At 39.3% G+C, this 13738-nt stretch overlaps 2 protein-coding genes across 9 annotated transcripts in view; both read left to right on the top strand.

The window, feature by feature from the left end:
- Nucleotides 1-131: 131 nt before the first annotated feature.
- Nucleotides 132-9318, top strand: dbf4 (DBF4 zinc finger). 3 transcript variants are annotated; one of them, XM_035384283.1, is made up of 13 exons: nt 132-244; nt 746-833; nt 1409-1581; nt 1923-2108; nt 2237-2287; nt 2449-2518; nt 3302-3387; nt 3489-3534; nt 4475-4520; nt 5545-5676; nt 7520-7655; nt 7744-7859; nt 7969-9318. In XM_035384283.1, exons 2-13 carry the CDS (start codon nt 788-790, stop codon nt 8801-8803), a joined length of 1923 nt encoding a protein of 640 aa, XP_035240174.1. In that variant the 5' UTR covers nt 132-244; nt 746-787; the 3' UTR covers nt 8804-9318. The 3 variants fall into 3 exon arrangements, with proteins under 3 accessions (XP_035240174.1, XP_035240189.1, XP_035240181.1); XM_035384298.1 differs by having other exon boundaries at nt 170-248; XM_035384290.1 differs by lacking the exon at nt 132-244 and adding an exon at nt 453-557.
- A 1777-nt stretch (nt 9319-11095) lies between these two features.
- Nucleotides 11096-13738, top strand: part of adam22 (ADAM metallopeptidase domain 22) — a 77652-nt gene continuing 75009 nt past the window's right edge. For 2 of the 6 annotated variants that reach the window (XM_035402287.1, XM_035402205.1), the window contains exons 1-2: nt 11098-11574; nt 11931-12091. In XM_035402287.1, coding sequence (XP_035258178.1) covers nt 11490-11574; nt 11931-12091 — 246 coding nt within the window. In that variant the 5' untranslated portion in view covers nt 11098-11489. Of the gene's footprint in view, nt 11575-11930; nt 12092-13738 lie in introns of all 6 variants that reach the window. The other 4 variants (XM_035402477.1, XM_035402520.1, XM_035402575.1 and 1 more) reach the window with 3 other exon arrangements.

The following is a 13738-nucleotide window of genomic DNA, read 5'->3' as shown; positions in this document are numbered from 1 at the left end:
AGGGAGACTGTATGTAACAATATTTTAAACGACATTTTATTCTTTGCGATTTAATAATTTTGTTTAAGTGAATATAACGACTATATGTACGTTTGTAAAAGCGTTTGTAAGTATGGAAACGTCTAATTGGAAAGCCAAGATAGCAGGTAGCTATGAAGACGTCACGAGGAAAGGGGATTCTGGGATGTATTTTCGTCAAAGCGGGAAAGAAGAAACTGCAATGAAGTTTGTAAAGTGTTGATCTGTAGGTAGAAAACAGTTTTCCTTTATATTCTGTTCATATTTAGGTGTAAAAGCGCGATATCGTATGGAGTATCAGTTTTTATTTCTGTAGTTTCTGTTATTGTAAGCCTCACTTTGAATCGTGTAAATTATTATAGCTAGCCAATGATGGCAAGCTAGGCATGAACGTTAATCAACTTCCTGATTAAACGGGCAGTTTTTTAAAACTGCTTCCATTCAGCTGTGTTAGCTAGTAAAGTCGTTTTCTTTCCAGTTTCTTAGCTGTTTCGGCTAAAGCTGTACGGCTAACTTGCTTCCAGTGACGTTATCTTACGGTAACCGTTGTAAAACTTTTAGGGTTGTATTATTGCAGTCGGCAAGACTATTTTTGTCACCTTTTCATACTATGTTGTAATGGACTACAGCAATCAACTGAGCACTGTCCCTTTGTTGATCTTGCTAGATTGAGAAGTATTCAGTTCATTGCTAAAGACTAACTTGGTTATTTTCTCTCTTTCCTCAGAAAACATCCTGAAATTAATTTTTTCAATGAGCTTCACTTAAAATGAAACCAAGAGGTATTCCGAGGCAAAGCAAAACAAAGTTTCATGGTAACAATATGGAAGTTTCACATTTTTATGTATGCTTTGCTCCGATGAGGTCATTAGTACTATTATAGGCTGCTTATTATTATGGACATTATTATTATCATTGTCAATAATAATAAGTAGCCTGTTATACGGTACATTTCAAACTGTACACCACTGCACACTATAAAGTAAAAATTACAATATTGAAAATGTTGGCCGAATCCAGATAGGATATTGTTTATTGGGTTATTATTTTTCTGTTGGCCTTTAAATAGTTTTTAGTTATAGAATTCGTTGCAACAATGGTACTAAATGTTTGAAATCAGTGAAACTGAATACGGTTACATTTGTAAAGACGCAGAACTGTGAGAAATGTCATTGTTACTAGCTTCCGTCTTTAGATCGCATTTAAGTATAACGGCTACATTCTTGCTTATTTGTGATTTCATATTTGATTATTTGAAAACGTACTGGAACGGTACGTTGTTACGAATTTTTAATGTAATATATTCCTATTGGAAGTTGATGGTAAAAAGCAAAATATATCCTGCTACTACTTGTTTTTTTTCAACCGTCAACTCTTATTTTCTGAACAGAATCGCATGCAGATGATGGTCAGTGCAAGGAGACTTTGGAAAGCCGCCTTAAACCTGTGACAGAAACGAACCCCTTACAAAACAAGCCGCTCATTGGGAAAGGTTTTTATTTGGATTTACCTTTCAATAAAAAAACAGAAACCTTGGAGAAGGACATCAAGATCCTGGGAGGAGTAAGTATTCTGATACTATTCCCATTTCATCATAGACATAGTTGGCTGTGTACACTTAATTCTTGTACTCTTAATCTTAATGTGACAAATAACACATGCTTCATCATATTGACTCCTACTAAATTCAGATTTTAAGTGTTCAGCTGCATATGCATTTATGTGGGCCAGTGTACAATAAAAAACTGACATTGTATGTTATTTATTGCGTTTCATTTTGAATCCAGGCAGTTTTTTCTATGGCAGTTTTTTTTTAACTGGGGAAAAAAGATCTGTACAAAACATCCAAACTTTACACACAGGTTCCGCCCTAAATCTTTCATGTATATTTTGTTTCATGTCAGACAGTCGAGAAATTCTTCAGCAAGGACATAAAGTACCTGGTGTCGAACCAGAGGGAGGCCAGGTATGTCCAGAGCCTGGGGCGAAACTCGCCCATTCCCAGCCCCGCCGACTCGGGCCACAGTTCCCCTCACCCCGGCAGCCGGAGAGGAAGCCAGAAAGGCAGCTCGCAGGGCCCCCTGGATGCTGTGAGTGACTGATCATTCACCAGCCTGAGTTTTAGCAGGTCCTCTGTTACTGATGGCTCTTCTCAGTTTTCCTGCATATGCATCAGTCTGCTATTGTTTTGCTTATTGTGTGATTTATTTTTTCACAGGTGATCACAAGTCGAGGCAAATCGTTAGTAGAAAAAGTGATAAAGGAGCAGGTAAATAAGTGTGTAAGTTATGCTCTCCTGTTGTGTTTGTGTGTTTGCAGGGAGGGGTGAAGGTGTCACCGCTTGAATGTTTTACATTATGTTCTATCTTGACTGTTACAGTAATGAACTGTTTTTGCATTTTTAAAGAATTTCTTTTCGTGCCCCCTTAGGAACGGATCCAAATCAACAGAATCTTGTCCAATGCTCTGGAGTGGGGAATAAAAATCCTTTACATTGACGGTAGGACCTTTCAGTCCTTTAACAGTCCATTGTTTATGCTGAAATGGCAGCAGTGACCTGATATTAATTTTGATGTTCCCAAGTGCAGATTTCAGATATGGGTATATGACACTGCAGTTAGACAAACTTGTAGAAATAAAATTGGAACACTTGGATAATTAATTCAATATATTGAGTTTAAATTATCAATATTGAGTTAGTGTTTTCCCAAGGCTCTCCTCTTGATGAATGGCATCAAGACTTTACATTACATTATGCTGGTCTGGGAATAATATTGGCTATCGATCCGATGACTGGTCTGACTTAATATCTATAACTAATAGATTTACTGAAGTTACAGTTGTCCCATAAATGCTAAGTTAGCTAAAGCATTTATCAATACAAGCAAACTACTCCTGGCTGACCTCTGAATATCTTAAGAATTCTTGTAGTCACTTATCAATAATGCACTGTCTGTCACTCAAGATTTCATTGGCATTTGAAAGCGTGGATTTGAGAATGCAACGGCAAGGGTTTGGCAATGCAGCTCAAATCTGCCCCCTCCCCACCAGTTCTGAATGGGGATTGGCAGCCCTATGCTGTGAGGGACCCTTCTATTAGAGGCACGTTTGCTCCTGGTATGCCTGCTGATTTCACACTGACTTCAGGTCTAGTTCTTAAGAAGCCAGGTTGGAAGCCTAAACGTTGCAGCGACTGTGTAAATGGGTTTAAAATTTGAGTCACACATCCTCATTTTCACAGCCTGTACTTATTACCTTGTTCTTTCTGCTACCACCACGTCAGATGTAATATCCTATATTGAAAAGAAGAAAAGTGTTGTCACCTCACTGCAACAGAATAATACATCAGTTCCCGTTGTCAACAAAGTGGTAAGTTATAACAAGAAATCTGATTTGACTTTATAATATGATGTGGATTGTTTTTATCTTTCCATGTTTTGGCCTGAAGTAATTTTCTTTCCATTTTGCAGGCTAAAACTAGAACAACAGAAAAACCTGCTTTTCAGAAATATGATGGTATGTATAATCCAAGTCTTAAGCCTTTATGTACATACATATTTGTTATGTATTTACAGACTGCACTACATGAAAGGCTATAATCAAACTGTAGTTTGCATGTCACAGCAGGTGTATAACTTTGTTGACAGAACTAATCTTAGCTCATGCATTGGCAGCAGCGTAATTATGGTTTTGAAATTTTCATTGCTTTTTATTTCTGTTTAGTTTTTCATTTTGGCTTTCAATTTTCTGTTAGGTATTTTTTGAAAATGACTGATTACAGTTTTGTTTTATGTAATATGGCAGGGATTTGTCAGGGGTAGGATTTCAGCTCACGATGCATGTTGTCTAATATGAACTATACAAAAACACTGTTGGAAAAATCAGTTTGCATAATTAAAGGCTTATGCACACAGCGTTAACCATGAACTTCAAGGAATGCAGTACTTGGATTTCAGAAGTTTTGTTCCAATCCAAATGTGCAAAAACACGGTCACTGTCCAACTCAACTAGATCTCACTTAGTGTGCACGCGCCATGCCGCTGTTGACTTGCCTCGGCCTACTGTCGGCCTCGCTCTCTAACCTTCACTTGAAAAGCCTGGATAGCTTCTTTGTGTGAGCTCTTCTGATGCACGTACAGTAGCAACGCTTCCTTTAGTAGTATGGCCTTAACTAACCTATAGCCATCTAAACTTACGGTTTACTAACATTGGAGGGAAATTAAACAAACTGTTTCATATCTGCATTGAAAAGACAGAAACTGAAGTGATTTTTTACCATAATTTTATTTTATTTTCATTTTGTAAGCACACATTATAGTTTGTTTTGTTTTTGTGAACTCTAGTTTTATTTCAGTTAATGAGAGTGCTTTTTCACACCTAATTTTTGTACTTTTTTGTAAATGATAATAACCTTGACTGGCAGTGCAGTGTTTACCCTCAGTTTTGTCTTTTATAGCTGGACGAATCAGTAAGCCGTTTGTAAAGGTAGAAGATTGTAGCAGGTAAGTGGCTGCTTTGTGTTTTTGACAAATTTTTTGTTTGTGGGAACTTTCATGAAAAATTTCATGAACTGAATAGAGGATACTAAATTAAGAGCATCTCTCATTTTCACAATATATAACATCACTTTATATGTTTTTGCTCCCTTTAAAAATATGTTTCAGTAATTGTGAACGTTTGATAGGATCACCGTTTTCATGTGTAATGAAGGATACTTTGGATACAGAAGTTCCTGACAACCTGCTGGATTTATAATGTATAGTATACGGGCATCAATGGGTTTGTGGTTTAAGCAATAAAATACACTAAGTAAGTTCAAGCAACTTGTACAGCATTACTGTTTCCAGAGGCTGTCCATATGAACACATTGATTTTGTAACATTTATTCAATTGTAAACATAGTCTCTTATGGTGTCTCCTTTTCTTCTCGGTTCATAAGAAGTGCAAACCTTTCACTCCCAGGTTTAAGACCAGAGAGGTGTGGTTTATGTTTAGCTGGCCTTGCCAAGAGAGAGCTTTCCAACTGCCTGTTTTTTCATGCCCAAATTTCGCCAGCCTAATAAACCAAAGCTGTGATTATGAACCTATGAAATATGAAACAGGAGTTTCAGCTATGTTGCCAAATGTTTGTTAGAGCCTGAATGTGCCGATGAGGAGTTGCAATATTTCAAGGTAATTTTCCAGCTAGCTAGCTTCCCTGGGAGGTACTCTAATTGATTGTATGTTGTGAACAGTGCACAGCTAGCAGTGCAGCAGGATTGTGATCCATTCTAGTGTCACCATCAAGCTACTTTTGGGAGTTTAACTTTGTTTTCGTGAAGCTGAAAGTAAGAACTGAGTTTGGAATGCACTTTTCTTGAATAGCTGTCTGATTTCTGTTATTTCATTACCTTTTTATATTAAATGAGAAAATGCTGCATGTTTCTTCTGAGGATGCACAGTAATATCAGTGCCACGCTGGTATCGGCTTATGAGAGTTTAAACGGATTGGTATAGTCCGGTAAAAAAAAACTTTTTGTTTTTTAGGCACTACAGGCCAATCTACCTTCACATACCACACGTTCCTCAGTTGAGCTTGGCGTCTGTACCTCCCTGCAGTCCATTTCTTATAGTAGAGAGTGGGAAAGCGAGTCCTGGAAAGAAACTCAAAGAGCACAGGTAGGTACTGGGGTCCAGTGATATTTCTGTACTTATATTTTTCAATATGAAGCCGATATGCCAATATAGCGCTGTGTATCATTCCTCTTCTGGATTTTGTTGGAGCACGTCATTTGCTTGCTAGCCAATAATCAGACTTTTGATAGCTTAAAGACTTTAATGTTACTCACCATTCCACATTCATACGCGCACTCAGTGTTGATGATTGGCTGGTATTTATTATTATCCTTCTATTCTTATGGTCAGTATAAAAGGATCACATCTACTGTAATATGTGACAAAGCAGAGCCTAACCAGAGTGTATGATTGACAGAGCCACAGTATTTTAAAGGCTAAGAGGAGGGTGTGGTTTACCTCAGAGGATATTCGATGTATCATCAATATTCAATATGCAGATATTCAGTCAATATTCAGAGGGTGTGTCAGACTAAAGTTTCTCCCTGAATTGCAAGTCTGAATCGGGATACGATTTGGAATCAAGTGCATAAAATGTGCTTAAGTCTGCACTTAATTTTCCAAGTCTGGATTCCCCCTCTATTATCAGATGTTGTCATAATATTGTTTTTTTTGTAGCATGTATTCACAATTGTAAACAGTCTCGTATGTTGTCCTAGTTCTCCTTTCCTTCTCAGTTCATAAGAGGTGCAAGCTTTTCACTCCCAGATTTAAGACCAGAGAGGTGTGGTTTATGTTCAGCTTGCCTTGCCAAGAGAGAGCTTTCCAACTGCCTGTTTTTTCATGCCCAAATTTCGCCAGCCTAATAAACCAAAGCTGTGATTATGAACCTATGAAATATGAAACGGGAGTTTCAGCTATGTTGTCAAATGTTTGTTAGCCTGAATGTATGGATGAGGAGTTTCAATAGATAAGGGCTGAGTGGTTTAAGAGGGAGGGTGAACTGGCATGCTGACATTCCCTTTAAACAACTAGCCACAATTTCAGCAGATATTCAGAGTATATGTCCCATAAATATTCAATATGCAGATGTTCAATCAGTATTCAGAGGGTGTGTGTCAGACTAAATCTGAATCAGGACATAAAATGTGCAGAAATCAGTTCTTTATGTAACAGTTCTGGTACCTGGTAACTAGAAATGTGTGAGGGGGAACATACTAGTAACAGAATAGTAGTAATTGTAATAGAAAAGTCAATTGTCATCAAACCATGTGCTTTACTTACCGTATACAGTGCTGTGAAAATTTTCTCCCGTCTCTCCTTCCTGATTTCCTCTATTACTGCATATTTGTTACACTGAATGGTTTCAGATTGATATTGAAAAAAAACCAATACTGCTGGACCTGTAGGGCACTCTCTTACCAAATGCCACCTTCATTTTTACATTGGTGTGAGGAAAGGGGGATTTTGTGGAACTATCTGCTTCTGGCTGCTTGATATTTCGGCTAGAAAATATATGGAGGCGATAGAGGAGTGGTTCTTGGGTGGGATATTGGGGGGCAGGGGTACCCCTTTTGATGGGTGAGTTTTGTTGCAGTTTGTTATTTGTAGTGACTGGAGAGCAACAAGTGTGCGTTTTCCATGGAATTTCATGTCAATGAAAAATGCTAAAATATTAGGCTAACGTTGCTCAACTGTCGATGGATGGAACAAATGGCCTGCTAATGACGGGTTATGGGGGACAAACACAAGAGAATCTGGACTGTATCAACTTAATTGGAACCTTTGGTCGCCCCAGTACACTCGAGGCATTTTGCTAACAGAAAAAATTGTATGGATATGATGAGTTCCAGCTGTGGAATGTGGAATGTGCTGCACTGTGTTTTCGCTGATGCATCACTTGGAAAGCACCTCCCCCCTTTAGCATGTTTATATTTCCATTGTGCAGGAACAGAGGTCAAAAAGCTGCAGCGAGCGAGGCTTGCCGGCCCATCAGGGCCAAGAGCAAAGCCCAGGACGCCCGGGTCAAGAAGCGGGCAGGATACTGTGAATGCTGCCTTGTGAAATATGACAACGTGAGAGCGGTAGGTGGGCTGCGTTCAGTTTCTGCATGACCCGCACTTCGTGTTTTTATTCCCAAAAATGACTGTAGCGTTCCCGCTGCGTTTTCAGCATCTGAATGGCGAGCAGCACAGGGCCTTTTCAAAGAGCGGCGAGTACCATGTGGTGGACCGAGCCATCTCGGAACTCTCCTGCTGTTTCTCTGAAATTCGACAGCGGCTGAAAAGGTGAACGTTTGCTGTGACTCGTGCACACAAGCCACTTTTTTAAGCTGAAGAACAAGCTCAATATTAAAAGTTATTACTTTTAAAAAAATGTTTTCTTGCACCCTCACAGGCCGAAATGCTCTTTATCGTCTGTCGTGCATGCCTCTGGGACCAGGAGAAAGTCTGTGGAAAGGAGGGAGTCGTGCGTTAAGTTGGACCACAGCGTGGAAGACCGAACGGGGGCGTCCGCTATTAGCACCCCTGCAGCAGAGTCCACCACTCCCTGCAGTGCAGCTGGTACTGCGGCTTTCAGACCGAGGAAGCGTAGCATGGTCCTCCGCTCGAGCAGCCAAGGATCCGAGGCACCAGACATGTCACCCAAACCCCAGAAACCGCACAGGTCTGTGGCTTCCAAAAGGGTGGATGACCATGAGTGCCATCCGATGGGGCTGGACACACAAGGCATAAGGTCTGCGCCTAATCCTGGAAAACAGTCTGACGCCAAATCCCCAGAAACGAACCAGGCGCTGACCGATGGGGTGCTGGTGAACAAAAGAACTTGTGAAGACAGCCGGTTGTTGCCAAACCTCGATGAGGATTTTCAGTGTTCTCTTCCACCCAAATACCCCAAAACTACCTCAAGCCAAACTGATGGCTCCACAACTTTGGCGAACCTGACCCAGGAACCGTTAATTGAATGTGAGCAGAATCCATGTCCATTGAGAGAGACTTCACAAGGAAAGGCCGTGGACGACGCAGGCCACCATCCCAGCAGAACAGAAAGCCCCCCAGGCCGGAGATTACAAAGGAAAGTCAGGAATTTCAGAAGATGGAGGAAAGTTGGAAAAACCCCTAAGCACACCTGTAAAGAAGAGGACCCTTGCAGTTGTACCCTGCAGGATCTGTGGAAGCTGTTCCAGTCAAGCGAAGACATGGATGGTGAATTCAAGGGCTTTGCTGTCTGAAGACTGGCTTTCGTTTGAAATTTCAAAATGGCGTGCCTTACGCATGCCACTTTCCTTCCCCTTTTTATTTTTAACAGCGCAGCTACTCAATTATGTGAATTCCTTTGCATATTCTTTTCATACTTTGTAATACAGTTACGAAAATACCACTGGAGCCAAACTGAAGTTGGCTTGAGTAATTTTTCTCCTGTTTTAATTCATCTTAAAATGTGCTTGACAGACCTAATAACAAATTGCTGAAGTAGGAAACTAATTTTGCCAATACCAACCACAGCTCTCCATGTCTGAGGCTTACATCAGGCATACTTTTTCTAAGGAAAATATTGAACCGCTTTTGGTTAACTAAAGTCGTGGTGTCATACACCAAATTCTATTTAAATCATACAATTTTTCACTGCATCTTAATGCATTGTGATGTCTACATATTGTATGCCAACTGATCTTCAATGTAAATATATTTGAGAATTTACAGAATGTAACTTAATTTACCAAATAAAATTTTTTAAGCAAGTTTATTTTTTCCTCTAATATTGAATTCATACATGTGCTTGACCAGTCCCATTACCAACATTATGTTAACATTTTAAATTTAGCAATGTGCACTAGCATGCATGTCCTCAAATGCATATGCTGGAAAGTTCCAGATTTTCTGTCTGCAATCCACAAGCTGAGCTGTGCGGTCGTTGTGTTGACAGTTCATGCTCGAGTAGTATACTGACAGCAGGTGCTTAATTGACAAGGCATGATCAAACCCTTAGACCCACCTTCCCCTACAGCTACAGTTGACACTGGCACTGTCAGCCCAATATAAACCCTTTATAACAATCCAAACTGGGGTTACTGGTTGGCACATCCACGTGTGCCACGCTGGAACCCCAGTTTGGATTGTTTTATACTGGGCTTTATGTATACCACAATCCATGAGGGATCGATGAATGAACTACACTGGTTTGTCAAACCATTTAATGCTCACTGACTACAGTCATTCAACATTTATCATACAAACTTGTGGAGCTGAACAGTGAGCAGAGTAATGTCATATTTGCAATAGATACTGTATTTGGTTAGCTAATCTGGCCCATTGAGAATGGCGGAGACTTGGTGTATCTCTTCTTTTTCTGTTTATACCGCTTCTGTTTCTGCCTGTCTTGAGTGTGCTTCCACTTTTGGGGATATGTTTTTATATTACTGCTGTAGTGGGTTCTCCTGGCTTATCTGAAAAGTCAAAGGTCATGTCTCTACCCTCTGTGATGGGATCTTTTTGGTGACTTGGTGTGGAAATGTTCATATAGCCATTACAAATGAAATCTCTTTAAATGCATCTGAAAGGAAGGTGATGAGGAAAATAAAAAAGCCCATTTCTCCTTGAAAGCGGATATGTCTTTGGCCTACATTCCATAATGCCTCAAAATCCTTTGTTGTACCAGTCGACAACCATTTTAATGGGGGGGAAAAGTTTTCACTTTAGTTATTGCACCTTAATAGAAGCTGAGAATCTGCACTTTAACCACATGTGAATTGTTTGATTGCAAATATAAAATTTAGAAGGGTTCCCACTCGTCCTGGAAAATCTTGGAAACCTGTAATTTTTTCGACGAGTTTTCCAGTCATGGAAAACACCTGGAATATGAGAAAATATACAAAATGTCCTGGAAATATTTGTGAGGTCCTGGAAAATTGTAGGGTAGGCTATAAATCAAGCTATTAAACAGTATATTTAGAGCTGAGATTGCATATTTTTCTGTATTTTTTCTGTATTTCTCTCTGCTTTTCTCATTTTTATTAGCTGCTGAGATTACACGGCAGCACAACGTTTTGAATGGTTATGGTACTTGCACATTGCCCCCCCCCCCCCCCCCCCCCCGCCATGTCTGTAAGTCTTAGTCATGGAAATTGTCCTTGAAAAGGGAATTTTTTTTCTAAAATGAGTGGGGAACCCTGTTGAGGTACAGCAAAATCAAGAAAACAATGTCCCAAACATAATAGAGCTCACTGTATACAGTATATAAATTGGTAAAGATTTTAATTCGACAAAAATTGTAACTAAGTTTTATTTAATAGGGGCAGATATATTTGTAAAACATTATTGTAAAACAAAAAATCCAATGTAATGTATTACAGCATTTATAGCACATGGTAATTCTCAGTTTTACCACATCATACCCATGCAGCCTAAATTATGATCCGATGTTAAATTCAAATAGCATGTGCTGTTTTCTTTGTAATCTAAATTATTAAGATGTATGCAACAGTCTTCATGTGATTAGTGTTTACACAATTTCGTTATATGCCACCGGAAATGATCGTGAGGACGTGAAGTGGCCGCAGGTTGGCTAGTTTTCAATACTTCCCACACTACAGCTCCCGACATTCCGTCTCGGCCTCGCTGTTCTCTCTTCATGTATATGTATAAGGCGCTTCTGCAGTGAGCCGCTGGATAGTGATGTGTTTTAAGGAGGTGGCTCCGTGTTCCGTTGAGGTTGAGAGCGCTCAAATGCACTCGGCGTTTTAACCAGCGTCTCAATGCGGAGGCTGCAGGAACATCCTAATGGCAACCAGTAAGGGAGAATGCGCTAACCAGACGACCACAGCGCGTTCGCGGATGTGTTTAGCTCAGAATTACCTTTAGCGGCAAGGTTACCAAAAAGAAAATATTGGATTATTTTATGAAGACCATCTGATTATAATGTCTCCGCAATGTTGGATTTCCTTTTTTTGCATCTATGGAGCGATGTGCATCGTACATTCCAGCAATCCTCTCCTACGAATAGGTAATCTCATAATATTACCGTACTATGAAATATTGTGGAAATTGTAGATGAAATCTTTGTTTGATGAGATAGTCTACAGTCGACCACTTAGTATCCAATATGTCCCTTTCTATCATGGGTAGCCTACATAATTTCCGATGTAAACATAGGCTATTTTAAAATATGCATGCGGTGATATGAAAGAAAGCCTTGTATTATTAATTTGTCGCTGTCTCAGAAGAGAGATGAGTCCTCAGACGTTATTTGGGTTAGAGCTCTATCCATGCATTTTGAATGTAAATGAAACGGCCCAGTGTTTCGTTTGCTTCCCGAAGAAAATATTGCAGTCATAGAAATCTGTGTTTTCTTTTGTAAAGGAGACGCCTTGTCAAATGGGAAGACTGATCGGGACACAAACAGATTTTTCGGAAAGGAAATTACCATACCTCTTCGGTTAATTTACCGCATGGACAACGACAGTCAAATCTCACACGACGTACTCAACACCAGGATAAAAGCAAGTTCCGACTCAAAACAGGTAGAGTACATGGATTGTGGTGGGCTGTTATCGACGGTTTCAGTGTAGGCTGACTAATGTCTCCGCTGTGCGTTGCCCTTGGAGACGTTCTGCCATTGAAATATTTGTTTATATGTGCTTGTTTGTTTTTCTTTTGAATAGTTATTTTGTTGACTTTGAGAAACGAAAAATATATGTGCATCAATCTAATGCATTTACTTTCACGAATATGATGGGCACATCTCCATTATAGGTTATACGATTTGTAGATCAGGATAATCAAGACATAATTGGAATAGCCTATATAGCATTAACCAGTGTTTATTTGTGTTTTGACACATGTTGGTGAGCAGTTTCACCAAAACAACTGTCTTACACATAGCACTGCAGCAGTTAGTGGCCGTGAAAGCATCAACAAAGCGCTAGCTTACACTGAGATGTTCAGTGGGCCTTACATATCAACAAAGGAGCAAAGCAAGTGCTAAAAACGCAACGTAGCTTAAATTAAGTGTCACTTGCAAATATATGATGAACAACAGACAACAGGAAGCTTAAATTAATAAGTTTAAGGCTATGCTTTCCCCACCACACCTAGTAGGCTACTATAACAATTGAAAATAAAAACGAATTCATAAATCCCACTGGGACATATGGCAATGCTTTAACCGTTACTATTGTCTGATAAAGAAAATGCACGTGCTTTTGAGTATCAAGGTCGTTTTAATATATTTATATCTTTTGGTATATTATTAATTCTAGTTAATAACAGTGGAGTGAAGTGAAGGTTACAATAGGCTATGAACAGATAATATAGCTAGGTGTTTTAACTGTTGTCATTGTCTGATATACAAAATGCGTATGCTGTTGGTTATCTAAGTATTTTGAAGTCTTTTGTCAAATAGTTAAGTTCTATAGTCTGTGATCTGGCTTTTAATGAGATCACGGCATCAGTGGATTGTAACTTTGTGACGTCTCAGGACCCTGCATATAATTTTAATTTAATAGCCTATACAAAAACAAACAATTCTTAGTAGCAATTCTTAAGCATATTACTATCACATTACCGTGGACCATCTTAATTATAACGATGATGTTAGACCACTGTTGACATAAATATAAAAAACAAACAAAATCAAAAGTAAATGACCGATTATAAAATAAAATAACCGTGAAGTTGCATACCATCTAAATTGCTTTAGTATAATTATAACGATGCAATTTCTGTTACGACAAAACAATGGGAATTGGAAATATCTGAATATTTGAAATGCGTTGGAAATTCTCTCGACACGTGCGGTGGGCCAACGGTATGTATAACAAAGACTGTAAAGCGGCATGGGTTAGATTTTTCCTTTTTTGTGTGAATCCTACACGCTGTGTTTTCATCAGGGGTTGCCGTCTGCTAATACACTGCAGTCCTTCAGGCGATATTGGCTTGCTAAGGGCCTGCAGCATGTCAACGAGCTGCAGATGGCAGTCCCATAAAACGTTAACCCCTTGCCTCACTGTTGTCGAGAAGAAAACAATAGTGCATTTAAATGCGCCTTATTTTGTATATGCACACCATGCGTGAGGTATTTTAATAATTAAGATGCTGGAATGCACGCAGTGGCTGTAACTCAATCAGTCTAATAATTGACCACTCAGTTATCACTAATTGCAAGTCTG

Source organism: Anguilla anguilla, chromosome 1 (genome assembly GCF_013347855.1).
Source record: "Anguilla anguilla isolate fAngAng1 chromosome 1, fAngAng1.pri, whole genome shotgun sequence".
In the NCBI taxonomy this organism is placed as follows: Eukaryota; Metazoa; Chordata; class Actinopteri; order Anguilliformes; family Anguillidae; genus Anguilla; species Anguilla anguilla.
The sequence above is the reverse complement of the archived record's forward strand: the minus strand, read 5'-3'. Positions and strand labels throughout refer to the sequence as shown.

Excerpts from the sequence above, each read along its gene's own strand:
- dbf4 (XM_035384283.1), top strand. The coding sequence starts at position 788 with ATGAAACCAAGAGGTATTCCGAGGCAAAGCAAAACAAAGTTTCATG. Across the intron at positions 4,521-5,544 it reads AAGGTAGAAGATTGTAGCAG|GCACTACAGGCCAATCTACC; the intron begins GTAAGTGGCTGC and ends TTTGTTTTTTAG. Across the intron at positions 7,656-7,743 it reads AATATGACAACGTGAGAGCG|CATCTGAATGGCGAGCAGCA; the intron begins GTAGGTGGGCTG and ends CTGCGTTTTCAG.